We start from the raw sequence: 26,306 nt of genomic DNA, 5'->3' as shown, positions 1-26,306 counted from the left end.
CGTCAGTAGAAAGACGGCGCTCGTCCCCGTGACGCGGCGCGCAGGCTGGGGCCGCGCACGCGCCGGCGCAGGGCATTGTGGGACGCTACGGCCCTGCCCGAGCGAGTAGGGCGGCCGTTTGTTGTGGGCGTGCGTGGGCCTGCGCGCGGTCCGCGGCCTGGCCGGCCCTCCCTTGGCCTTGGTCACCCGGTCGTGGTTGAGCTCTCCCTCCCCCTCCCCGGGCGCGGCGGCGGCGGCGTTGGCGGCGGACCGAGCGGCTCCCCTCCCCCTCCCCTCCTCTCACTGTTGTTGTGTGTTTGATGTGTTAAAGCAGGAGCGAGCGAGGCCCGAGAGCGCCATGAGCACGCCCACCGTCGTCCCCAGCGCCCCAGGCCCGGGTCCGGGGCCGAGCGCAGGCGGCGGCCCGGGCGGTGTGGGCGTGGGCGGCCCCGGGGGCGGCAGCGGCGGCGTAGGCGTGGGCGGCAGCGGTGGTACCGAGGTTATCCAGGTGACGAACGTGTCCCCGAGCGCCAGCTCGGAGCAGATGCGGACCCTCTTCGGTTTCCTGGGCAAGATCGATGAGCTGCGCCTCTTCCCGCCCGAGTGAGTAGCGGCAGCGGCCGTTGGCTTGGGCCTGGGAGGGCGGGAGGCGATCCACCCACTCTGGTGGGGGAGGGGGGCCGGGTTTCCCTCCTCGCCCCTCCGTAGAAAGCTACTTCCGAGAGTGCCCTGAGGGAAGTGGGATGTGAGGCGCGGGGTGGCTGCTGGGCGAGCCCTGCCCGGGAGAGCAGCTCTTTCCCTGCGGAGGCGCTAAACAAACCCCGCCCGGGGCCTTGGAGAGCTGGCCTGATAGAACCGGCCTTCAGCCAATCAGCTGGCTTCTGGCCCTCTGCCGCCTGGGGCCATTTGACTCGGGTGGCCATATTCTGGGACGCCTTAGGTCCGCTTCCTTCCTCGTTTACCATTACGCCACTCATTGTGTTGCCCACTTTGGGTGCGCAGAGGGATTGCTTTGGGGTTTCTGCCTGGGCCTGCTGTCTTTCGACAAAATGGCAGGTCGTTAATTAAAAACAAGAGTGACTTTTGCCATTTCTTAACGCCAAGAAAAGGCCAGAGAGATGGGCCCCAGATTTCTGGAAGAATAAAGTTTGTGAGGGCATTCCCACTGGCCACACGGCTGGATTGGTGTCACCTGTGGCAAGCCCGGAGCAAGAGAAGCACGATTGGGTTTTTGTTTCACGTTGTTTTCTTGGGTTGAGTTTAGAGGCAGGCAGAGGAGCCCATTGTTCATGATATGATGTACCCCTTAGCCATCCTCATTTGACCTATTCATATCTCAAGAGTTAGGCAGGCATTAGAAGAGGAAACAAAGCAATTGAGGAGCAGCGTGGGAAGGAAATCCAGGTTAGAAGCCCAAAGAGACCTTGGCTGCTCTGGTCATACCTCTACCACCACATACTGCTTAACCTTGAGAACAAGTTTTATAAACCTCCTTTTCCTCATGTTGGTCAAAAGCAAAGGTTCTCAAGCCTTATTGTTGTTGCTGTTATCAGGACACCTTGAAGGTCTTAAAATTATTGAAGATTAGGCACCTCAAAGGATAAGAGTGTCAGGCTAGGGGGCCCTGAGTTCAAAATAGACCTCCAGATACTTGCTAGCTGTGTGACCCTGGGCAAGTCACTTAATCTCCATTGCCTAGCCCTTACTGCTCTTCTACTTTGAAACCAGTACACAGTATTGATGCTGAGGCTGAAGTTAAAAAGTTTAAATATACTTAGAAGAACATAAAGAGCTTCTGTTTTATTATCTACTAATATTTACCCTATTCAAAACTAAAGCAGATAAATTTTTTGAATGCATGTCAAGTTTACTTTAACTTAACATTTTAATGAAAATCTATATATCTAGCTTAAAAGAAGACAACCTGGAGTCTCCTATTAGTTTCTTCAGTTTTGAAATATGTTGTTTTGGTCGAAGTATATGAACAAAATCTAGCCTCATACAGATAGTAGTTGCATAGAGAGGAGTAGTTTTATAACTGTTAGATACTTGTGGGTGTGATATTCTCTATACTACATAGAAACTCAACTACTCATAGTTGCCATCTGAGCTCTAAAACCATATTGTTAATTTTTATGAATCCATGAACATATATTCTACTTGGAATGGATTTTACCTATGGATGGTTTTGTAATATCTCACATATTGTTCATTTGGAAAATACTGGTACATACAGATCTTCCATGTGTTAACACATATCCTATTACCGTCACCAACAATCTCATCTGAAGAGTCTTCAGTACTGGGAAGTTGGCAAACTCATGGCAGATAGAAATTTTCCAAAAATTCAGATTTTTAGCTTGAAAGCTTACTTTTTTTTTCCCCCCGAACTACATCTACCAAATATACTGCATACTCCCCAAGTTCAAATAACAGTTTTGAGCTCTAAACTCAAAGTGCTTTTCCTCCAGGCCCCCTTTCATACTTGAGTATATAGCACATGATCTTAATGAGTACTTACCATTTTGCCCTACAGAATATTAAGAAGATGGGGGTGGGGATGTCAACATTTCATAAACACTGTTATATCAAGGACTTAAATAACTGTTTTTTTACTGGGTGGTTGTGTCTACAAAGAATACAGTGGTGACTGGTAAGTTTGGTGTGCCATAACCTTGATTCCAATCTAGTGTTTCCTATTATTGCCTTCTAGCTGCTGAGATGGTCCCCAAAAAGTGCAGATCAAAGTACCTCCAACCTTTATTAGAGTTGGTCGGGGAGGCCCCCCACCCCCTGTATTTTGATAACTTGTGGTCTAGATGAATTGAGAACAAGAAGCCACCTCAGTCTTCTCTTTATTTGATAAGATGATTACTGATGCTAATTAGCATGCTGAAAAAGTATTTACATTATTGCTTTTGAAAGCTACAACTCTTGAAAAGATTAACAACAGCTTTCTTTTCTTCCCATTTTCAGTAATACATCCATGAAGTATAATGCTCTGCCTCCATAGGCTTAGCTTTTCTTTAAAAAGAAGAAAAAAGTGGATGGGTTGTTGCTGTTCATCATGGCACACACCTTTTGTTTCTGGAAAGTTGTGTGATTGGGAAATGAAATCAAGTGTCTGTATCAGCACTGAACTTGTTGGACATTCCAAAGTGTGTTAAAAAAAAAAAAGAGAGAGAGAGAGAGAGTTCAACTTGTGCATTACCCTTAGTAAACTTTGAGGAAATGTTAGTTGAATGAATTCTTTTTTATTCTAAAACAAATTCTGTTGCCTCCTGGCTGCCATATAGTTTTCAGTCCTCTTCCTCCCAGCTATTTTTTCCATTTGCTTTAAGATGTCCATCATTAAGAAGTGGTTGCTTGAAGAGCTTCTCTTCTAAATTAAAAAAAGTGTAAAAGTCCTGTGATAATATAAAGTACTATATAACTACTTTGATTCTAAATTTAATCTTTTGGATCTGAAGCCTCGTGTGATGTTTCACCTTAGTGCTATTACTGTCGTTAGATGGAAGATAAATCAGGTAAATGGGTCAAAATTTTGCCTATAATAATTTAAATTGATATATAGCACTTGGAGGTTTGCCAAGCTCTATACAGATATTTGATCTGGGCCTTAAACAGGGTGTTAATGTATGTAGTATTTTACTTCATTTTACAAATCGAAATAGCTGGGGCTCAGGATTCAAGTACCAAGAGCTCAAGTATCAAGTGTCTTGTGGTTACAAGGAAAGTAAAAATACCAGATACAGAATTTCATAGTTGGGATCTTGATATAGTGGAAAGAGCAGAGCACTAGTTTTAAAATCACAGGATCTTGGGCGAATTCCTTTATTTCTCTAGATCTCACGTTCTTTAAATGAATGGTTTGAGTCTCTTAAGATGCATTGGAGATCCAAATCTGTTATCCTCTGAGGCTCAGAAGGGGGCTGTACCTTTCTCAGCCCCATGGGTAATTAGAATCCATCATTTAGACTCCTAAGCTAGAGCTTCCTATTGCCTTCTGGCTGCTTCCTGAGATGATCCTTGAAAAGATGGTTTTCAGAGTATACCTTTAGTCCAGAGTCAGTCCTCTACACTGGGAAGAGGGGCTCCTGAGTGTATTCTAAGGGGAAATGTGTTTTAGGGACTTAGACTACCCATTTCATTTTAAAAGAATTATGAAAATGATGAAGTAGACTTAGGGCTTGGGTTCAGATGTCACCAATAAGGCAAGTTGCTTACTGACCCTACGCAACTCTCTCCAGAGTAGTTTCAGAAGAGGCAAGTGGCCTACTATGTATGGGAAGAGACAAGTTTCCTTACTTAGGAGTTTCCCAAACCAGTGTAGTCTCATCCCTACTCCCACTCAAGTGCTTTTGACAATTTAGAACCTTCAAGGCCCTGTACCAACCACTGATGAGCTTCTTTCCCCCTCTGTAGTGTGCTTTCCACCCCAAAAAAGCACATGAAATCATATCTGAACCCCTGCCACTGCCTCTTTTAGCTAATGACGCAGCATTTCTATAAATATATTAAAACTCTTCAAAAGAACAGCCTTAACAGCATTTACATAACAATTGATGCCTGTTGAATGGCTGGCAATGGTATGATACAAGTAGAATAAGATATTTTTGTTTGTGACTTGACTAAATGTACAAGACAGATTGTCTAATGGCTGAAGGATCTTGATTTCTTCATTATTTCCAAGGTTAATTGTCCTTTTTTCTTCCTTTAAAAAAAGGTGTATCATGGAAAGAGCCAGCACAGCTAGAGTGGGAGTTTAGAATAAATAGGTTCCCTTTTTTATGCTGCCTAGATAATAGTAAGCTACATATGTAAGCATGTGTGAGCATGGAGCTTTCACCCCCGGTCACCTTATTAAATCTGATAAAACCTCGTAGTTATGGAGAGGATAAATGAGAAATGAGATCAAGTCTAACCAATTGAGGCTTTTGTGCTCTCTGGGCTTGAAAGTCAAAAGTAAAGCTGGTGAGTACCCTTTCCAAATTTGAAATTGCTTACTAAAGAAAAATAAGCCTCCCCTCCCTGAAGTATACCAATATCAGATTGACAAAGTGGTTTTCACTTTTCCTAGATCTGTACCTCCCAAAACCTCTGGGCCATATGCTCTTAAATCTGTCCAATTATAAATTTCTTTTGGTCGAGTTTATGTGGAAGAAAGGGGAATGTGAAGCATAGAGGATGCAGGCCAAGGGAATTAATTCACTGACTATCAGACATCCAATTGTCTTGGAATATTAATTTGCTTTCTGGAGCAAAACTATCCAACTCTTTGATGCAGTAAAAATTGGACATTTCATTTGAGGTTACTTTATGCTATCAGTTATTATGTTTTTTAGCTAACTAAACCTATTTCAATAAATATAAATTTTGGGAGATTTAACAACTTGATTTATTCGCTTGTAAAGTTAGAATTGTGCTTGTTTTGGAAATATGCATATGGATTTTGTGTTCTAGATTGGAACCGTATTTGGAAACTTTTCACTTCTGGCCTCTGCATGTGATTTTTACTTTTTTTTTTTTTTTTTTTGGTAATAATGCAGTTTCTGTGGTAGCTAATCTCTTTTCTCCCTTTTGATTTGTTGTTTTTTCTTTTTTAGTGACTCGCCTTTGCCAGTCTCATCACGTGTCTGTTTTGTAAAGTTCCATGACCCAGACTCGGCAGTTGTGGCCCAGCATCTGACAAACACTGTATTCGTTGACAGAGCTTTGATAGTCGTACCCTATGCAGAAGGTTTGTGCTTTGTTTCACTGCCTATGTGGCCATCCTCTCGATGACCGTCTACCTCAGTCTAGTTTTGTAGAGTGAGTAATAGTAGCATGTGAAAAATGAAAGCAATTAACATTTGGAGACCCTTGGTATACTGTGGTCCGTACTTTTGGCTTACTTTGCGGCCAATTCTTAGTTGATCTTAATTCTGAAAATTAGAATCGGTTCCAATTTTTCTAGTTTAAGTTTTTATTAGTAAGACTGAAATAACTGTCCTTAACTCCAATTCCTAAAAGACACTTAATAAGCTCTTATCTTAATTGGTGTTGAGTTTAACCCTTCCCCCCTCCCCACCTTCCAAAAGGCCCTCCAAAATAAGCAGTCCGTTATATGCACCTTCATATATTTAACTAAATGCATGACTTGGAATTCCACTTTAATAACAAATGAGAACAGACGGGAGTCATTATTTCCTTTCACCAATCATTTTTACTTAAGTTGACCAAATTGTAGATTCCAGTATACCAAGGGTTGAATGATTGTGGTTTGTGTGAAAAGCCAAAAATTCCTTTAGGTTAGGTGCCAGAGGGGCACTGGGTATTTTATTCTGTTCAGCCTTGCTATACTTTATAGAATTTCACTAAATAATAAACTCTTCTCTCTGTTATTTGTGTGTGTGATTTTTGTAGTGGAGAAGGCAAATGCAAAGCCCTTCCAGATGACTGAAAAACAGTGGGTCCTCTGCCGCTACAGGGGATTCTAGACAATAACTAAAGGCCAGCAAGCCCCGCTCAAGCCCCCCAGGTGTTTTCCTGGTGTAACCAAATGTTAACCACATTTTCTCTCTTTTTACATTTTAGGCTGTTAAAGTAATTGGACAGGACAAAAGCAAGGGGGGGTGGATCTTAATGGGACAAGACAGCACTTTGACAGCCAATTTCTGAAACTTAAGGCATATCTTAGTACAAATGTACCATTACTTGACTTATTTCTTTATAAATATAGCATATGGTTAAGCAAAATAAAAGTGAATTACTGGAATTAGGTAAATATGTATAATTGCTGCATTATGCCAGGCATTTTAAATTCATCCCTTTTTTCTTCCATGAACTGGTCAGGGCCACTAACTTCTTGATACTGCCTATTCTAAAAGGAAGCTACCTTACATCACTCAGTATCAACTTGAACATTTGAACCATGCCTTATAATTGGATATCCAGATATATATCTCACCCAGAAAACTTGGAGAGATGGATTTTGTTTTTCTAAAGAAACTGCCTTGATTTTCTGCTCCAGGCAAAGGCATTCTAACCTAGCATAACCATCTCAGTCCTAAAGAGTGAGATCTTCCCGGGGGGGGGGGGGGGGGTAGCGTGTGTTGGTTAAACCATTTCCTTTTTGTCGTGCCTGTTGGAGATGAAACCCGGCACCCAAAGAAATCCAGAATGGGAGCCTGACCGATGGGTCTTGGGGCAGGTCTTTGGGGCAAATGCCCATAAAAGAATTTGTACGGACATTTTAGGTGAGGCCTTTCTAGAAAAAGCAATCTTTTGTTGGCTAAGCCTTCTCTCACATTTCCAGATGCTAAATAAAATGGAGCAGATCCTATGAGAGCAGCTCTTCATGTCACTTTTTCAGATGAGTTTTTGAAAGTGATTTTTTTTTAGTCTATTGGATTCTGGATGTTTTTCCGTTCCAAGCCCTCTTCTTGGTGTATTTCTCTTAATGCTGTGCGGCACTAATGTTGCCTGGCCCGGCGCCTCGCTGCACAGGTGTGCGTTCCCTCGCGCACAGCCCCACCTGCTCCATTTTTCACTCTTCCCCATTGGTGGTGGCTCTCGCTTCATGTGCTCGAAGCGTACACGCAGAGTGTAGGGGAAGGGGAAGGCGTGCCCCGAATTTGGTAACAGCGCGATTGTAGTCAGATTCGGAAGGATCTCTGATATTAATGGATGGGGGGTAATTTAGGTTCCTCGGTTAATGTTTGTTTCTTTTGTCTGTTTCTTTTTCTTTCATTTCTACACATTCATGCAGTATTTCATGGTTCTATCAAAGCCGCAGTAAAAAAAACTCTTGACGCATGAAAATAACTGGTGAGGGGCCTCATTGCTATTTCCCCATTGTAGTTTTATCTTTCGATAGTATCCCTTTTTTAAATCCGAGGATCGGATGCATGACTTTTTTAATGGATGCAGATCTTCTATGAGGTGTCTCACAATAAGCCCGAGAGGATTTAGACTGCCAGAAATGTTGCTAGTTGATAAATACATACATAGATATCTACATATCTATCTATATATCCTCTTCCTGAGACAGAGTTTTGCATGCACAATTTCCCCTTGATCAATCTCCGGAGGTATGTTAATATCTATACTATAGATGCCCACGCAGTGCCCTGTGCCCCCCCCAATGACCTCCCCTGCTCCCGCTCCCTCTGTAAGTCTCGCTCTGGCCCAGACGAGCCAGATGAGGGTGCTGTGTGTTAGCGCTTGTTGATGTTATCTATCTATCTATCGGCACTCGCAGTGTAGGTGAAGGAACCGTGACCTTTATTTAACAGTGGTTTTTCTTTTTTGTTGTTGTGTTTTACAGTTCTTTTCCCTGGTTCAGCCTGAACTATATACCAGGCCCTGCTGAAAATACCACCCAACAGTTTTCTTCTGCAGCTTGTCCAGTTTCTCTTAAGTGCCCTGTACATATTGTATGTTTATGATGAGATGCAGTTTCTTAATATGTTTTACCGAAACTCTACTGGTATTTGCAAATATGTAGTTACATTGTGTTATTGAACTCTCATTTTGGGGGCTTGGGCACATCAACAGATATGGTCCATCTATCTCTATAGGGCTTTTGCTGTTGGATAGGACTAAAACTGTCTACCTGAGTATATGTCTCATTGACGGTAGGACCTTTAGTAATGTCTATACTGAATACCCAGACGACGTACTCGTCTCTTGTGGCTTCCAGAGCTTGGGCCAAAGTTCGCTTTTTAACTGGCAAGAAGTAGCAGACTTTTTTGGTACAGTTAGTCTGGCACAGATTGGAACAGAAAGCATTTTACTGCACAGGTAAGGAATGTGCCAAAGTATAGACCCTTCACGCACCCAGTGTGTATTCAGAGATCTTCAGAGACATTCAGATTCACTTTGAGTCAGCAAAAGCCCTACGCTTGATTCGACAGAAAATTTCCTTACATACCTTTCTTCTCTTTAATTTTTACAAAATTTGTATGGTAGGTGTAAAAAAAAAATCATAGTGAACTGTACCATATTATTAACCCCTAAATCAAACTTTTTTTGTCTTGTGTATCTTGATTTTTCTGTGTGCTTTATAGTGAAGCAGCCGACACGAGTCGTTGTTCATAAAACAGCTTTTGAAAGTTGAGAGCACACCCCTGGAGAACCGACTGTGCTTGCTTACGTTTGGTTCATGACTTAAAAATCGAGTACAGGTGATGAAATCTTGGCAGTGTTAACAAAAAAGTAGTGTGTATTGTGCTATTTTTTTTTTACTCTAGAAACTTAACCATTTGTAGAGAAAAAGGAAGTCAATTTTTCACACATTGAAGTTTCATTCTGACATAAAATTAGTGATAAATATTAATAGAAATCAAGCTTTATATTTTAGCCAACATAAGTACTTTCAACAAACTCAGGTGGTGTATCAGGGAGACATTTTCTGGGTGTTTTTGTGTGTTTTCTGTCTTGAAAAAGAATGTATTCTAATGCATGGCTATCTCTCTGCAGGAGTTATTCCTGATGAGACTAAGGCTTTGTCTCTGTTGGCACCAGCTAATGCAGTGGCAGGTCTTCTGCCTGGTGGTGGACTTCTGCCTACTCCAAACCCCCTTACCCAGGTATGGCTCCTTGTCAACTTTGGAGAAGATGAGAAAGAATGAAACCATTTTAAGATAGGATCTCATTACCACACAAGTAGGGAGAGAGCTAGGAGTCATTCACTCATTTAAACAGCTAACAGCGTAGTGTTTTCTACATTAATTATTTTCATATTTGTGCTGCTATAAAAAGTTACTACAGATTTAATCTAATCGCATCGTAGGAAATTTTGAATGGCAACATTCCAGATGTCTAACATGCTAAAGATAATTTTTGCAACCCCCAAAAGACGAGGAGGGTGCTCATTGTGCTAGAACATATAAATCAAGCCAGTAGGAACTAAGCATCTGACTGTGCTTACTGCTACAAAAATGACTGCTGCCGCTTCTTGGTCTCATGTTTTTGTGGATTGATGGTTATAATTATTCCTAAGTATAATTCATTATGGTAGTAACTTGATTGAACTTAAAATGAGGATTTGTGGTCTTATGGCCCATAATTTATACGGCTATAGTTTGGGGGCTGTCTCGGGTCCTCATCCAGGTTTCTTAGCTGTCCTACACAGTACGATGTTGGTATTGTGCTACCCAGACTTAAAGTCTGTGTACCACTTTGAAATGTTCTTTTGTTGACATAATTCAAGGGATAAAAAAGAACAAAAAGATCTGTGTGCATTGTACAAAGTCAAAATTGATTCATTTATAGCTGGCATGACAGTATACTTCGGTGACCCTAGGGATTCAATAAAAAAAATTAGCAGAATATAAAATTAGTCCAGCAAAATCACCTGCATTTATTTTGATTTCTATGCCTAATACTAACAAAAATGAAGAAATGATAAGAAATTATACTCTTAGATAATTACAGAGTTCTTTGAACTATCTGAAAATGGACCTGCCAGCACATGTGCGTAATTTATATTAAATACAACTCCAAAAGACTTGGGGGGGGGGGGGAGACTTTAATGACTGGAGAGATTCGTTGCTTCTGATCAGGCCGAGCTGAAAAGCCCTCACAAAACACCCTTAATTAACTTACAGAATTAGGGTTATGTGACTTTTATTGCTCACAGAGAAGCCTTTTAGAACTAGACAAGATCCATTTGGAAGATGAGAGTCCTAGCATGTCGAGAAGAAGGGCAACAGTCGAAAGATGTGGTGTTGCCATACTTTACACTAGATTTTAAAACAGCAAATATCAGAACTGTTGGGTCCTTTCTTTTTTTGTAAATGCGATGCAACAGAATGGCTAAGCAAAAAATCTTAAGCACCCTGATAATTTCCTAAGCCCAAGAACAAATAATTGAAGAATTTCTTTCAGGAGAAAGAGTAGAGGCAAAGATTGCTGGGGAAACTGGAAAAAATTTTGGCAGAAGTTAAATTCCAACCATCAATATTATATTATATATAATAAGCTCACAATGGGGACGTGACACTAATTTACAAGGTTATATTTAGAAGAGAATTGGGGTACCTTTCGCACAACTGTGACTTAATGGGATTCAAATATAAAAAAGGTCAAGTTTCTACAGTAAGATCGTTTTTATTCCCTAAAATTATAATTCCTAAATATCTAAAATGGAAGAGAACATTTCCATCAGATTCCAGAATTAATGGAGCTCAAAACCAGGAAAGCTTGGTTACCTCCTCTGACATGAACTGACCTGAGCCAATTACTTGAACTCTGTTCCCCAGGCAGCTCTCTTAAGCCCTTTAAATTTCAGAGAATGTGCTGACCTGTGGGTTCACTAAAGCAATGAAATTATGGTTCTTTCTATACAAAAATAAAGCCAATCCATACATTCCACAGAAGCATTTCCATTCTTTAAAAAAGAATTCAAACTATCAACAACTATATGAGAAAACTACAAATCAGTAATAAAGAAATGCTTACTAAGCTAGGGTTTGCCATCATGCCATTTAACTTTTCAGAAGTGATAAAAGTTTCCGTTCAGGGGACTTGGAATTAAGAAATGGTTCCAAACACTTGACTATTTCAATTTGAAGTTCTGCAAAAGTTATTAAATTATCCATTCTGGTTGGTTCCACAGTAATCCCCAAGAAAGTCAGAAAAAATGAACTCCCTCAGGACCTTTTATAGCCCTGAATCTTTCTCTTCTAGGTGGAGGAAGAGAGGAGGAGAGGGAGGCAAATTAGGGTGATTGAAAAAATTGAATTTGAAATGCCTTTTTTTTTTTTTTTTTTTTTTTTTTTTTAAAGCTAGCGGTAACTATGACAGCACACATAGAGAGATGACTTAAAGGCAAAGGGCACAGGTTGGGGCTACTGGGGCGAAGGGCTTGGACGTATGTTGAGGTGAAGTCAATATGGCTCAGTTGATGGGATGAATAAGATGAGATCAGTTTGAGGAACAGAGGTCATTATAGTAACGTAAAGTGACATCATAAGGTGCCTCTGTTCGGGTGACATGTAGTGATCGATTGTGACTGGATATGGGATTTCAGTGCGAGGAATTAAAGGTGAGAAAGCTTTCTCTCCCAGGGCAGGTAGCCTGTTCCACAACAGAACCGGCTACTCTCCAGGCTTTGGGCATCTACCAGCCGTGAGACTACCTTTACTGTCCTCCTGCACTTGGATCCTTCACACTGTAAATCCACTGGATCCTTAGAGTCTGTGCCTGCGAGTCAGAAGCAAGCAGGATTAAACCCAGGATTGTAGGCTTCTGAGGCCACCTCTAATACTGGGCTACCTGGCAGATGTTTTTGCCAAGTTAGTTTTCTTAAGTGAGGTAGTGAAGAGCTGTATGGGTTGTAGCAGCAAAACTTTTTTTTTTTTTTTTAACTATATCTGGGTTATGCTCTAGCAAGCAAACCTGAGAAAACAACTGTAATTGAAATAATCCTGATAAAAATACATTGTTAAATGTCATTCCTAACATTTTAGCTGCAGTCACATTTAACCTTTAGGACCAAGATGAGAAAGCTGTAAAATGTTGCTCTTGAATAGATTAGCAAATAAGAAGGAGGGGGTGGGGGGGGGGTTTACACACCAAGTTTTTCCTGCTCTAAGCCTTTTGACCTGTTGATAGATCCAAGGATTTGTGGATCGTTTTTCAAAGGATGTTTGGTAGCTGCAGTAAGTATTCTTGGTAGGTCTGTTTGAGTCTAGAGAAAATTCAACTAAATCTGCAATAAAAATTACAAAACACTCAATTTCTAAGAATTGTGTAATTTTAGAGCTGACTAGGGTCCTGAGAAGAAGCGAGTCCACTCAGAGGAACTGAGGTCAAGAGAATGTAAGTGACTAGTTGGTTGTGGAAAAATCAGCTTGAATGTGAACCCCTTGATAACAGCATCTAACCCACGTGGATTTGGAGGAATGAAGTTATTTCTGGATTAAAATTTATCCCAGTTTTCTGTTGCTTTAGCATTTGGTGCAGATTCTCCAGTGATGCTTAAGGATCAAAGACTTGGGGTAACATCTTGTGCCTGATTGTGTGCCTCCCCATAAGTGACTAGACAACACACTTGAGGCGCAAAGCTGACTCCCTCCCTTCTCTCTCCCACAGATCGGTGCTGTACCTCTGGCTGCTTTGGGCGCCCCTGCTCTGGACCCTGCCCTTGCTGCTCTTGGGCTTCCTGGAGCAAACTTGAACTCTCAGGTCTAGTTTCCCTCTTTTTCCTGATTTGCCATCCCTCAATCATAAGCCAGCGTTAACTATATTTTAAAGGCTACGTTTCTGTGCCTGGGATACTTAAAAGCATCATGGTCACGTCTTACTCTTAAGTGATCATTTTCTTCCTGCAAACTTCATATTCTTATGAGGCCCAAATGGTATTTGGCCTTATCTGGTTCCCACTCAGAATTGCAGTCTTTATAGCTGCAAATTTTATGTAAATTTGGACCCGTAGTTTATGTTGGCAGCTTCGTCTAAACACAGACATGAGCATGTCCGTTTGCTGTTTTGAAGGATGGCTTAGGTGTCTTACCCGTTTGGGGGAATATTCTTTCCTCTTTCACACATTACTTCACTCCAAGATTGTTTGGAAGGGGTGGATGCAGATAATTTGCTTTATCAGTTATTGTACTTTTAGTGCCATTACTGTCATGGAATTACTGCTTTGTGTACTATTAGCTGGTGTGAATTTTAGAATTTTAAAATGTTTAGAATGTATAAAAACCTATCCTTCTATTCCATGACTAAGAACCATAAAAACTATGTCAGGGGGCAGCTGGGTGGCTCAATGGATAGTGCCAAGTCTGGAGAAAGGAGGTGTCCTGGGTTCAAATGTGGCCTTAGCTGTATAATCCTGGGCAAGTCACTTAATCCCAGTTACCTACCCCCTTACTGTGCTTCAATACAGAGCCCCTGCACACCAGCTGCCCTCCCCCATGAGATTGGGGAAAATCTACAATTGGCCAAACAGTCTTTTCTCTTTTGAAAATGTCTTTTCTTTTTTTTTTAACAGTCTCTTGCAGCAGATCAGTTACTGAAGCTAATGAGCACTGTTGATCCCAAGTAAGTTTTCTTTTTTACAAATAAAAGTCTCACAGGAAAGTGACTGGGGGGGAGGGGTGCGGTGATACATGCCCAAGTTAACTGCGTGTTTGGTGTCCGTTTGTACTCATAACATTTCCGCCTGCCCGTGGGGGAAGAGTTCTCCATTGTAAAGTCTCCCTGCCTGCATTTGGATGGCCTAAATGTCCCCAGGCGCCTGCTACTCAGTTCTGGGGGAGAAGGCAATCTTCCAGTCCTGGGGTTGGGCTTATTGGTCTGGCAGGGCCTCATTGGGGCCGCCTCAGCTGGGTATTTACTACCTTCCATTTCTTAATGTTTGAAATGTTTTTTCACATTTGAAAATAGCCAAGTCAGGGTTCATGTAGTGAAATCTCACCTACTTCGTTCCCTGAATACTGTCCATCATTTGATGAGCTACTGAGAGCTTCTTTCTGAGGAGCCTTTTTCCCCCTGAGTGTCTGTTAACTTGAGGGGCAGCCGCGGGAGTCCAGGGCCTGAAAGCTTCCTTTCAAGTCTGGCTTTCAGCCTTGGCTGCTTGGGAGGCTCACACACAATGCCTCAGTAGTAAAACTACTGTACTGAGCCTTTGGGGACATCTTCTCTTTGGGGGTCAAAATGTTAGAGAACTCCAGGACTATTCTTGAGACTCCTAGAATCCTCAATTCCACCCCAGTAGTCATCCCATCATCAGCCCAGTCAGTATTCAGTAGTCTCTGAACATGTGCTAAATTCCTGCTTTGTGCCAGGCACTGTGCTCAGCTCAGGTGGTGTAGATATGAAAAAGGCCCACATTCCCCACTTCCAGGGCAGCCCAGCAAGAGAGAAATGGTGGGATGGACGGGTCAGCCAGGCGAGAGAGGCGGCGTCTGAGCCAAACTGCCTGCCCCGATGGGGCTTTGGCACTTCCGGGCGGGATGGAGGGCTGAGGATGGCGAGGCTCCCAGCTGCCTCCGAAGCATCCCCGCAGCCTTGTCTGCTCCGGCGTTGGTTGGACATGCTGAGATGTGGTCCGGCCGCTCGGCTCGGATACCTGCAGATTCCACTCTTCAATTGCACGTGAAACTTAGCGCTTTACTTGATTTCAGGTTGAACCATGTCGCCGCAGGCCTCGTGTCACCGAGTCTCAAGTCTGATACCTCCAGTAAAGAGATAGAGGAGGCCATGAAGAGAGTGAGGGAAGCGCAGTCGCTGATTTCTGCTGCCATAGAGCCAGGTAAGTGCCACGGCAGGTCTTGTCCCCATTTCCCTTTATCTTCTGCATTTAAGTGCTCAGCAGCAGGCATTCTGATAATGTTGATTTGCAAATGTTTTGCTAATATGTGAAGAAAGGAGAGTAGCAACCAGAGGTTTGGATTTGTCCTTCCAATGAGACAGTTATAATCTGCTTTATCTGGGAGGGAGTAGGGAGGTGTTGGGGACTAGCATTATTATGGAGAAGCAAATATCTGGACTGTTCTGTTAAGAGACTAGGAGGGAAGACACTTGGCTCTTGGACCCAGGAGGACTATATTTCAGGGTGGGGACTGGGACGATAAAAAGTTACAGGTCTGGCAGCAGAGTCCCTACCGTTTTCTCTTGGACTTCTCGTTTTAATGATAAAATGAGGCCTCAGAAAATTCCAGTCTGTTTTTCAGCTTCGAAGCCTCAGAGTTCTCTCCTCTGGGTGTGATCTCAGAAATACTGTTTTAAGGTCTCACATATTAGATGCCTTGTTGGGTTGAGTTTAAACTCCCACCATAGAAACTATAGCAAAGGAGTGGCATTTAAGGAAAAGCAAGGGAACAATTCTAGGGACAGTCACAGAAAAGATCCTCTTGTAGTTCTGAGGTGCTGAGCACTATAAGAGGGGGGAAGTCAGGGAGCTTGAGAGGGGCAAAGAGAACTCAGTCCTATTTCAGAAAACTGAACCCTCAGAATAACTTTGCTGTAAGAATTAGCCATCTTGAGAGAATCTGCCCAGGAGAAGGGGAGTGGAGAACTTGGGATAAGAAAAGGGTTGTCGTGACCCCAAGGGCTTCTACGAAGCGATGTGATGCTGGCCCACGTACAACACACTTGAAACTCCACAAACTTGATTTCCCATTCATTTCCAGATAAGAAAGAAGAAAAACGGAGGCATTCAAGATCCAGGTCACGTTCCAGGAGGAGGAGGACTCCTTCATCTTCCAGACATAGGTCAGAAAGCTGTTTCCCAGTCATTTGCATATGGAACTTGATTTCTCTAAAGTGTCTGATTTTTTTGTTTAACTTGATCAGCATTTCTAGATGTTGATCAAAAAGGTCAAGGGTGCTGACTGGACAGCAGAAAATGGTCCATTCCTTAAAAGTTAGTGTGAAAGCAATATAAATCCAGCCCCTCGGCTCTAAACTGCCCCAAATACGCAACAAATTAGATTCCTTTGCCTCCAGTCTACTCTTCTCTTGTGAACTTCCCTTTGATTGTCAAGGACATCACCATCTCTCAGTCTCTCTGTTTTGCCATGTGGGTGTCGTCCTTGCCTTGTAAGCACTGTTGAATCACACAGCCTTTTGGCTGCCTTTTTTTCTGTCCCCTTCTTTCAACTCACAAGGCTACTGCTTGAGTTGAGGCCCACCTTCTTTGCTGTTGGGTCTCACTCTTTGACTCCCGTAGACCTTGGTGTCCATGGAATTTTCTTGGCAAGATACTGGCAGATTTTGCCATTTCCTTCTCCAGATTAAGACCAACAAACTCATGTGCGGTCGCCCAGCTAGTAAAGAGTCTTAAGGCCAAATAGGAACTCCGGCTTTCTCTATGTTCTGCCCCTTAATACCTTCATTGTGTGCTTTTGGGGGAGCTTCCTGCCTGGTCTCCCTTCCCCATTTCATTCTATCCTCTTCCTAAAGTGCCAGTCTGAGGGCCACACACACACCCCCACACCACCCCCCTTCTCTATTAGTCCCCCATTACCTCTAGGTTCAAGTGGTGACTACCCCGAGTTCAGATAGTTCCCTCGCTCCCTTTGTTTAGGGTTCAACAACCTATATATTCCCTTCATCCCCTTTTAGTAACCTGATCGTTAAACAGATTCTTTGCCATGATCTGGCATTGGTGATTCTAGAACTGTCTCCTTTCTTGGATGTTCATAAACCTATCTTTTTAGTGAGGGTTTCTAGAATATGGCTGGCCTGAACCTAATCAGGTAATTGTGCTGTTTTTCATACGTGGAAAATGGGCGCGCAAATCGAAAGATGGAGTGGCAGCAGGGTTAGACAGTAAAAGTTTTACTGGACTTTCTAGAAGGCTGACGTGAGCCCTCTGTAATCTCAGAGACTTCTCTGGCTCTTTGGCTGCGTCGATACGCAGCACTGGCTATAACTGAAGATGGAGTAGCACAAAGATGAGCCACAACCTCCAGAAAGGAGGGCTGGGACTCGCAGGAGCGACAAGTGGTGCTGTGTGCTTTAGCCAAGAGACCACCAAGACTTGGAGCTCGCATGGCTTGAGGGGAAAATTCTTTCAGAACTGACCAGAGCCATTCCTGGCCCAGCAGCTCGATGATGGCTGCTGTTGAGCTATTTGTTAGAATTTTGTAGAGATCATTCCTGCTCTATGCTGGAAGGGCCCCTGCCCTCGGAGCTCCACACTCACTACATATTGGGACTTTCCTAGAAAAGCTTGGGGCCCTCCTGGGCCAGGATAGCCCAGATACAAATATTTTGGAGCAGATCAGAGGGCTGGACACTCCCACCGTATCCCATAGTCTTCATCTCTCTCTTGGCCTTGAAGAATCACATGTTTTTAACATGCAACACCTTGTGGATTTTTCCTTCTTAGACGGTCAAGAAGCAGATCCAGAAGGAGATCTCATTCCAAGTCAAGAAGTAGGCGACGATCTAAGAGTCCACGCCGGAGAAGGTCTCATTCCCGAGAGCGAGGTCGAAGGTCCAGGAGCACATCCAAAACCAGGTGGGGCTTAGCCAAAGACTTTCCCAGCAGGCCATGCACTCATCCTGCCTCAGGGTAGCGAATGAGCCTTTCCCCTGGGGAAGAGCAAGGACCAACAAGCAGCTGCTTTTCCCTTGGGGACAGCATGTCTATCCTGTGCCTCATAGTGCTCTGCACCCACCGAGGAAGACTCCAGGCCTCCCATCTTTACCCTTGTCCTGGGTGGCAGAGTTGAGCTGGGCCTTTCCCAGGTTTTAGAATTTTTTCATTTGAAATGTGTTCAGGTGCTCAGGTGTCCCGCGAGCTTACACAAATGGTCTTCTCACAAATTTTTTTAGATCATCTTTTGGGGGGGAAGAAACTGCTGTGGAAACACATTTAATCATTGCGATGGAATACAATGGGGAAAATCATGTTTAGAGAAATGTTTTTGTCTCCTCGTATGCCCGTGTAAAGAGAACTGGAGGATTTTTATTTTCTCTTTGATGTGCCTTATGGGGTTTGTGTGCAGCAGGTTGACAGAATCTCTGAAAATTGTGTTTATTCCCATTTTAGAGACAAAAAGAAAGAAGAAAAAGAGAAGAAGCGTTCAAAAACGCCACCCAAAAGCTATAGCACAGCACGCCGGTCACGGAGCACCAGCCGGTAAGTTGCACAATATTGAATGGGGGGGGCGGGGGGGTCGCCAGCTATGGCGACAGGGAGAGTTTGGAGAAGAGCTCTGGGCTGGGCGGCTGCTCCTCTGCTTCTTGGGTCAAGTGTGCCCTCCCTGGTAGAGCGCCGGAGCCTCCTCGGTGATCCCTTAGTTTTTTGTGTATCAGACGGGAGCTTCCCAGCGCAGGCCCGTCCAAACGGGTCACCCGTCTCTGCCTTTAATCCCTCCTGGGTTTCCTCTGCTATTTCTGCCTTGGCCCAGCGACCTCCCACAGCTTGGGGCTCGGCCCTGCATCTTGGAGGCTCATCCCAGGCTCCTGCCAAGCGAAGATCTTGGGGTTCTGCCTCTGCCCCGCCCGTAGGAATGAGCTTCCTCGGCGTTCCTGAACACTGGTGTCTTCCCATGTGGCCAGAACCCTCGGGGAGGCCTCAAGCCAGGGTGGGGCCTACACAGCTCATTGAACCTGCCGAACCTCCTTTTCACGGTCTATAAAAATGGGCCAATACTGCCAGGGAGGGCCAAGTGAGAATCCAAACTTTTCAAAGTTGCCTTTTCTGGAGCCCCGCCAGGGGTGAGCCATTGGCCGGAAGCCGCTAGGTCTTTGCCATGGAAGGTCCGAGATCGGTATTTGGGCCTGCAGGTGTGCGGCGAGGAGAGCCCTTCCCCAGTGGCCATTGGCACGTGGTCCGATTTGGTGGCCTCTGCTTTGGAAAGGACGTCTGGATCCTGGCACCAGAGTCTGAGAAGTAGCCACGGTGGGCGCCTTGGGAGAGCGTGTGATGGTCATGTGACGGGAGAGCCACCAGGAGAGAGTGCGGACACCAGGCCCCCCTCTGCCTTCAGCACCCCCGTCCCTTCGTCCCACATGGCTGGAAAAGGGGCCGCTTCAAAGAGGCCGACCAGCGGGGTGGCTCAGGAGGCCCCAAGCTAGTGACGGGCAGATGAGCGCCCCAAGACGGCCTGGCCCGAGGGGGGGAGAAGAGTGTCGAAGCGCCAGGAAGACCAGGACCCACAGTGTCCCCCGTGACCAAGGCAGGCAGAGCCCTGAAGATCGGCCTTGTCAGTCTTAAGTTGAGGAAACTAGAGATGCTACCGATCCAGCCCAAGTCCAGCAGGCCCAGCAGTCTGGCTCCCTTTGGCCGTCCCCTCCTCACACATTCAGACTCTTCTTTGGAGCTGTGTCACATGACTGCCCTAAACCAAGCTTGCTTGTTCTGCTTTGGGAGGTGACCAGGAATTCTGCTGGGCAGCCCCACAGGTTGAGGAGAATTCAAACATGGCCCAAACTCTGACCCTTACTAGCCGCGCACTATTTGGGGGGCTGCCCTCGCCCTCAGCGGCGGCTCAGCCAGCACCTTTGTCCTTGCAGGGAGAGACGCCGCAGGAGGAGTCGCAGCGGAACCCGGTCCCCCAAGAAGCCTCGGTCTCCCAAGAGGAAGCTATCCCGCTCGCCCTCTCCCAGGAGGTGAGTGACACCTTGGGGTGGGGCGGGGGGGGGGGGTGTAAGGGTGGGCCGGGCAGCGCCTGACCCTTCCTGGCTTCACAGACACAAAAAAGAGAAGAAGAAAGAGAAGGACAAGGAGCGGCGCGACGAGCGGGAGCGCTCCACCAGCAAGAAGAAGAAGAGCAAAGACAAGGAGAAGGAACGGGAGCGGAAGTCGGAGAGCGACAAGGACGTCAAAGTAGGTGGAGGGCGGGCTCGGGCCGGGGTGGGGGGCCGGGCGACCCCTGGGGACCCTCCCCTCCCCCTGTGGGCAGAGCTTGACTTTGCCCGTCTCCCCGGCAAAGCAGGTGACGAGAGATTACGACGAGGAGGAGCAGGGCTACGACAGCGAGAAGGACAAGAAGGACGACAAGAAGCCGCCCGAGCCGGGCTCGCCCAAGGCCAAGGAGGCGCCCGCTGAGAAGGGCGGCAGCGGCGACGCACTGCGGGAGTCCAAGGTGAACGGCGACGACCACCACGAGGAGGACATGGACATGAGCGACTGAGGGCCGCCCGCGCCCACGTGCCTCGGCGTCATTCCCCCGCTCGCTCCCCCGCCCCGTCCGCCCCCAAACCTAGATGTTCCGAGCTCCGAGCTAGAGACGGCTGGAGGCGCCGCTCCTCGCCCGCCGCCCGGGGCCCGGAGCCGCCCGGCCAGGCCCTGCCGCCGCGTGCGGGCGCCGCGGGGCCCCGACTGACCAGCTGCATGCATCTCCAGCAGGCATGGATTGTGGATGTTGTATGATCTCCTTATTAAACTAAGCTCGCGTAGAACCTTTCTAGAGTTTGATTCCTTCCAGTCCTAGAGCCGCGTAGGGAATGCACCGACCGCATGTCATCGGGGGCCGCCGGGGGCCCAGCCCCCGCCCCGCCTCCTCTCTGTGCGTTTGGTTTGGCTTTCGAGGTTGAAGATGCACCCGACGTCCTCCTTTTAACGATTAGGCTTTTGTTTTCCCCCCACCGCCCCGTCTGTAGCCGATAGCCTCCCCGGGACGCAGCCGAGCCCCCCACCCCATGTACAGTTTTCGTTGGGCTTTTCTCTGGGTGCGACTGTTGTGAGCGCGCGGGGGGCCGTGCGTTCCTCATTGCCGTTTGTATGCTTTTAAGAGTCCCCGAGGACGTCCTCAGGAGCTCCCGCCGTAGAAGGAGAAGGTGGTGTTGGGGGTGCTGTGCGGCCGCGGGGCGCCCCCTCCCACCTAGCTAGTTAGGCCGAGCTGTTCCTAGGTAAGAAGCGAAGTGAGCGACTCCGTACGGTCTGTGCCATGTTGATGTACAGTTTCTGCAATTGTTTTACAAGACTTTGATAATAAAACCCTGAAACTTCAGCTCATGTTCCTGTAAAACTGTACTTGTGTTTATTTACACTCCTGAACGGGGCTCCCCTCCGCGCCCCCTTGGACTGGCCCGTGGCACCCCGAGGGATGCGGGGAGGCCCCCTGAACCATGGGGGGTGGCAGGGAACTGGGAGACCCCACACCAGACGGGGGGGGGGGGGGGGGGGCAGCAGGGCTTTTAGTCTAGATCCTGCCCAAGGCTGCGGCTCCAACAATGTTTTTAACGGCCTTTTTCTCGTGGGCATTTTCCAGTTTGCCGTATCTGAAAGTAGCAGCATTTTTAGAGTTTATAGAATGTAGCTTTAAAAAAAAAAAAAAAGACCTACAGAGTTTTGCCTACAGAGTCTCTATTGAGTGGGTGGGCGGGTCAGCCTTTGGAAAGATAAATAGGGATAGATGGGTTCAAGTCCTGACACTTGCTGGGCTTCTGAAGGCACAAACTCCGTCTTACTCCATCCCGATTCCATGTGGAGATGAGGCGGGCCGGAAACATGTTCTCACACCCGAGGACATGTGGGCAGTCCCATGGCTGGAGGCCACCTCCATCCCCACGAAAGGGGGGGTGCCACAGCCCCGAGACACCTTAGATCCCCGGCCAAAATCATGGTCAACTGCCTCCCCATGGAGTTTTCTGTATCGGTAGTCAAAGAAATGATTAAATAAAACCGCTTTTATTAGAAAAGTGATTCTTCTTTGTTGGCTTGGATTTCTCTGCAGAGCACAAGCTCTGCTTGCTAGTGGGCTGGGGGAGGGGGGGTTGGGAGGGGCTGGAGGCAGTAGTACCTTCTAGCCCAGTGCCGAGGGCCGAGGAGTGACGCAATGATCAGACCCTCCCTGCCACTTCCTGAATTTTTCCGGCCAAGTCTCTGCACTGAACCTCAACTGAAGTCACTGTTGCTGAGCCCGTCCCCCCACTAAGCCTTCTGCTTGGCCATTCCCGTCTAAACACTGGTGGGGCTCTAGTGGATCCAACCGGACTGGGAAGGGCTCCCACCCGACGTCTCAGAGAACAAGCCAGACCTCGGCGCACAAGAGCCTGCCTTGAAGCCTCTCCCGATGGCCCTCCGGGGGAGCCCCTCTGGAGAGGTCTGAGCCAGGTTTATCTATAGTCGGACTAAACGGATCCAGCTTTCTGCCCGTTTGCTCTTGCCTGGTCCTCGGGCTCTGTGGCCAGTTAATAGGGTGGACGATCTCTAGAACGGCCCCGGCACCCCCCCGAGGTACCGGCTGGCACAGGCCTAACGGAATGGGGAACTTTTTGGTTTGTTCCTCTAAAGATGATACAGAGTGCAGTAGAGCCATGTCTGAAGGATTCACAAGAGGGGAAAGAAACTGGAATCATTGGAAAACGTAGGATTTTATTGATAATAAATAACAAAAAAAAGTCCTCGTAGAAATGTTGCCGAGACCCGAGACAAGAGTCCTTTTTGGAACATGACCGTCACTTGGAAACAAAAGGTGGCCGGACCCGGCACACGGTCGGTCCGCAGTGCCAGAGGCCCAGCTTGGAAAGGAGGGAAGAGGAGGCTGGAGAAGGCGCCCCCCGCCCAGCCAGCCCAGGAGGAGCCCCTCGAGTCCTTCAGCAGATTCTGCTCCAAATTACTCCCCCGGCAAGTGGCCGTTCGGCAGTTCTTGGACAAAACTATTTTGAAGCTACTTTATTGGGTTTTGTTTTTTATTATTGCCATGAAATGCCGAAACACCCACCTCCTCCCACCCAGAATCCCGAGTCTCCCTGCCTGCCTCTGCCGAGCCTGTCCATGGGGGGGGAGCAAGCGGAGGGTCGGGTGGAGAAGCTGCCTCTGTCCAGAGCGCGGCCACTCTGGGCCAGTCTAGCCAGACATGGCAGAAGGGAACGGGCCAGGCAAACGGGGTTCCATGACTCGGCCAGGGGCTCAGGCGGCCAAGAAGCTGCATTTGAACCCTGGGCCCTGTCTAACCACTGGGCTCCCTCTGCCTCGCCCAACAACCTAACATTAAGGTTGCGCTGGGTGATGCTCAGCTTCTGGCTCCGTTTTTTTCTTTGAAAACTAGCAAGGACGACCCCGACTCCTGGGCCCCTCCCCCATCCACGCGTCCTCTCAAGCCGCCGAGCATCTGCTAGGGAGACGGGGGTCAGCCAAGGCTCCCCACAGGGGTCTCGGCTTCTCCCAGGACTGAAGCAAGGCCCCTGAGCCCCCCGGGCAGAAGGGAAAATGAAGGGATGTGTTGGGGGTGTCCGAGGAGCTCGGTGGGCCCCCAGGGCTGAAGGGCGAGCCCAGACCACCCCCCTGCCCCGTGGGTGCACGTCGTCCCTCGAGACCCTCCTAAAACTTCCTGAGCCTGCCGCTGCCCGCTCTGAGTCATGTGACACCATCTACGCTTTAAGGTTTGGCCATTTCACTGGAAACGGGGCTTCCCTAAGAAACTTGATTTAAAAATCACATTTTTGAGAATCTGTGAATACTGTGAAAAGTTTATTTGCATCAGAGCGGATTCCTAACAGCTGCCACGGGAAGAAGGATGGGGCGTCCGTCTGTCCTGTGTGGCTGGGAAGATGGCAGCACGGTGGAACCGAGGGTCTGTGTTTCTTAGAGTACAAATGTGTGCAAAACAAGTCTAAGTGCAAACGTGTTCAGTAGTTTTTCTACTTCCAGTAGAGCCCAGTAAAGGATTCACAGTTCCAGGAGACAGACAGACAGACAGGCTGACCCACGAGGCGGGACCCCCCTCCTCCCCCCACCCCTCGGACGGCCCGCGTGAAGCACCACCTTCTAACACGGGAGACCCAAGCCAGCCCCGGCCCGATCCGGCCCCCGTGGCAGACCTCGGAGAGACCTCACCGGGGCTCCCCGAGCCGAAGGGGAGACGCGCCGAGAAATGAGCTTTTCTTCCTGCAATCAAGGGAGGCGCCGACGAACCCCCGTTTCCCCAAGGTCCAAGAAGCCACGTACAATAGTAATGATCATTAAAAAATGGAACCATGAATACTGTTTTCTGCACTATAAAAATTATTTCCTTTCTTAATATTAAAATGTGAACATCTACGCAGTCCTATACACTGAAATGGAGAAAGCAGCCTCGGCGCTCCCTTAAAAACGTTTCCTCCATTGCGGGGCCTCCGTGTCCAGCCAGCCCCGTCTCGCCGTCCCGGGAGAGCGCACGGGCTCCTCGGCTCCCCGGGGGCCGGACGGCCATTTGGTCCAGGGTTTGTTTTTTGTGGGGATCCTGGCGGGGTAAAAGGCTAAAGACCTCGGGCCATCGGGAAGGAGCAGAGCGGACTCTGCCCAGTGGGGACTCGCGGGCCTCCCGGCCACGTGTTCCACGAGCGAAGCCCTCATGGGCAGAGGGCCGCCTGGGGGCCGCCTCGGGGAGCCGATCTGGGGGCCGCCCGGCGCCTGCTCACGGCAAGCGCATCCCACCTCCCCGCGGAGCGGCCGGCCGGCGGAACTCTCAGTGATTTTCCACTTTGGACCTTCCAACCAACTTGGAATCATAGGAAAGATTTCAATGAGAAACCGGGGAATCCATGATCGCACACTAGACAACACGATCGGGAGCCTTTCCTAGCGGCGGCTAAAGGAAACGAGCCCCAACTTTCTGGAGTTGGACCGAAGCGCTTTAGGGGCTCTGGGACACGTTTGCCCTGACGGCGGCCACGGGGGCGCCCCGAAGGGAGGCCAATTTCACAAGGTTTGGGTTCTTTTTTGGAAAGTGCTATGATTTGGAAGATGAACGTCTGCAAGCATGCTAGCCAACACGTTACCATGAACACAGATTAGAAAAGAAAGCTCGAGACGGCGGCGGCGGCGGCGGCAGATGAGTAAGAAACGTTTCCACTGGAGAATTCCGATAAAAACATGAATAGCACCACACGGAGTTGCACGAAGGTGCTACAGGAGGTACCGTATTCCCTGCAGAGTGAATGCTAGTTCGGAAATGTATTGCAACGTGAAAATGCAACTGTTTAATGGTCACCATTCGGTCGTCTCGTCTACAGCAAAGGGCATCCCTTCTGCTTCGATACGTCTGACAGGCATCCAGAGGCTGAGCGGCTGCCCAGCGTGCGTTCCAGTGAGCCCGAAGGACCTCTCCGCCGCCCGGAGGGCTGCACACCCAGAGGGCCCCCGTCTCCCCCGTGGGCAGCCCAGGAGGGTCTCCGTGCCAGCTGCTGCTCTACTGTCCGAGCGTCCGAGCCGACGGCAGCCCCCGCGGCAGCCCCGAGCCCCGAGCCGGGCCCCGAGCGCCGCTCGGCCACAGAGGACTCGGAGCGCCCTTTCCCTCCATCTGGACCGACGTGCTGGGTTCTCTGCATCCACTGGCTGTCGCTGCGAAGCTGGGACGGCGAGTTCTCCAGGTGAGCTAAAGGTCAGGAAACCGGTTTGGATCCTCCTTGTAGTCTTCGGGGACAATGAAGATGGCCTCGTCGAATTCGGCATATCTGAACTCCAGGAAAGTCACAGTGGCTGTGATGGTGGGAAACACGGGGATATCTGCGGGAGAGAAGAGACAACAATGACCAACCTTCGGGCTCCAGCCTAAACCCTGGGGGAGAGGTCACGAGCGACACGTGGGAAGGGCCCCCCCCAACACAGCACGTTCTCCCCACAGTAGCCCCCCCTTCCCAAGGGAAAGAGCCCCCCTCTTCACTGAGGACCACACGGGAGGAGGCGGGCACTCAAGAGCCCCCCCAGGGGACAAATGGGGCAAGCCAACCCCTGAAGAGGTGGCTGTGGGAGTCTCCAAACCCTGCCCTACTCCAGGGATCCCATGATCTCATTCTTTCCCCAATGCGGGGTCTCCCCCTTTCTCTTACAGAAAACAAACAAGACCTCGACAAGGCTAAAGAACCGTCGTTGACAACATGGATGGCTCATCCTGAATCTAAGTCGGGCCTTCCTCGCTCTTCCCATCTTTTCTCCCCTACGAGATGCTCCA

At 47.7% G+C, this 26,306-nt stretch overlaps 2 protein-coding genes across 5 annotated transcripts in view; one reads left to right on the top strand and one right to left on the bottom strand.

Annotated features, from left to right (window-relative positions):
• The first annotated feature begins 322 nt into the window (after positions 1-322).
• SRSF11 (serine and arginine rich splicing factor 11) lies at positions 323-21,385 on the top strand. 4 transcript variants are annotated; one of them, XM_044674565.1, is made up of 12 exons: positions 323-582; positions 5,586-5,719; positions 9,442-9,551; positions 13,060-13,152; positions 13,961-14,010; positions 15,096-15,223; positions 16,104-16,185; positions 17,807-17,938; positions 18,473-18,562; positions 19,942-20,037; positions 20,119-20,254; positions 20,364-21,385. In XM_044674565.1, exons 1-12 carry the CDS (start codon positions 338-340, stop codon positions 20,559-20,561), a joined length of 1,494 nt encoding a protein of 497 aa, XP_044530500.1. In that variant the 5' UTR covers positions 323-337; the 3' UTR covers positions 20,562-21,385. The 4 variants fall into 4 exon arrangements, with proteins under 4 accessions (XP_044530500.1, XP_044530498.1, XP_044530499.1 ...); XM_044674563.1 differs by having other exon boundaries at positions 20,361-21,385; XM_044674564.1 differs by having other exon boundaries at positions 19,921-20,037.
• A 1,342-nt stretch (positions 21,386-22,727) lies between these two features.
• Positions 22,728-26,306, bottom strand: part of ANKRD13C (ankyrin repeat domain 13C) — a 59,582-nt gene continuing 56,003 nt past the window's right edge. The window contains 1 exon segment of the mRNA XM_044671834.1: positions 22,728-25,861. Within this exon segment, the coding sequence (XP_044527769.1) occupies positions 25,731-25,861 (131 nt within the window). The 3' untranslated portion in view covers positions 22,728-25,730.

This window comes from Gracilinanus agilis, chromosome 4 (assembly GCF_016433145.1).
Source record: "Gracilinanus agilis isolate LMUSP501 chromosome 4, AgileGrace, whole genome shotgun sequence".
NCBI classification, from domain to species: Eukaryota; Metazoa; Chordata; class Mammalia; order Didelphimorphia; family Didelphidae; genus Gracilinanus; species Gracilinanus agilis.
Note: the sequence above shows the minus strand (reverse complement) of the source record. Positions and strands in the feature narration are given on the sequence as shown.

Bases quoted from the DNA above. Each gene is read 5' to 3' on its own strand.
- SRSF11 (XM_044674560.1), top strand. From the start codon at position 338: ATGAGCACGCCCACCGTCGTCCCCAGCGCCCCAGGCCCGGGTCCGGGG. The intron at 15,224-16,103 runs GTAAGTGCCACG...ATTCATTTCCAG, and splicing joins TTCTGCTGCCATAGAGCCAG to ATAAGAAAGAAGAAAAACGG. The intron at 18,563-19,920 runs GTAAGTTGCACA...GCGGCGGCTCAG, and splicing joins CGGTCACGGAGCACCAGCCG to CCAGCACCTTTGTCCTTGCA.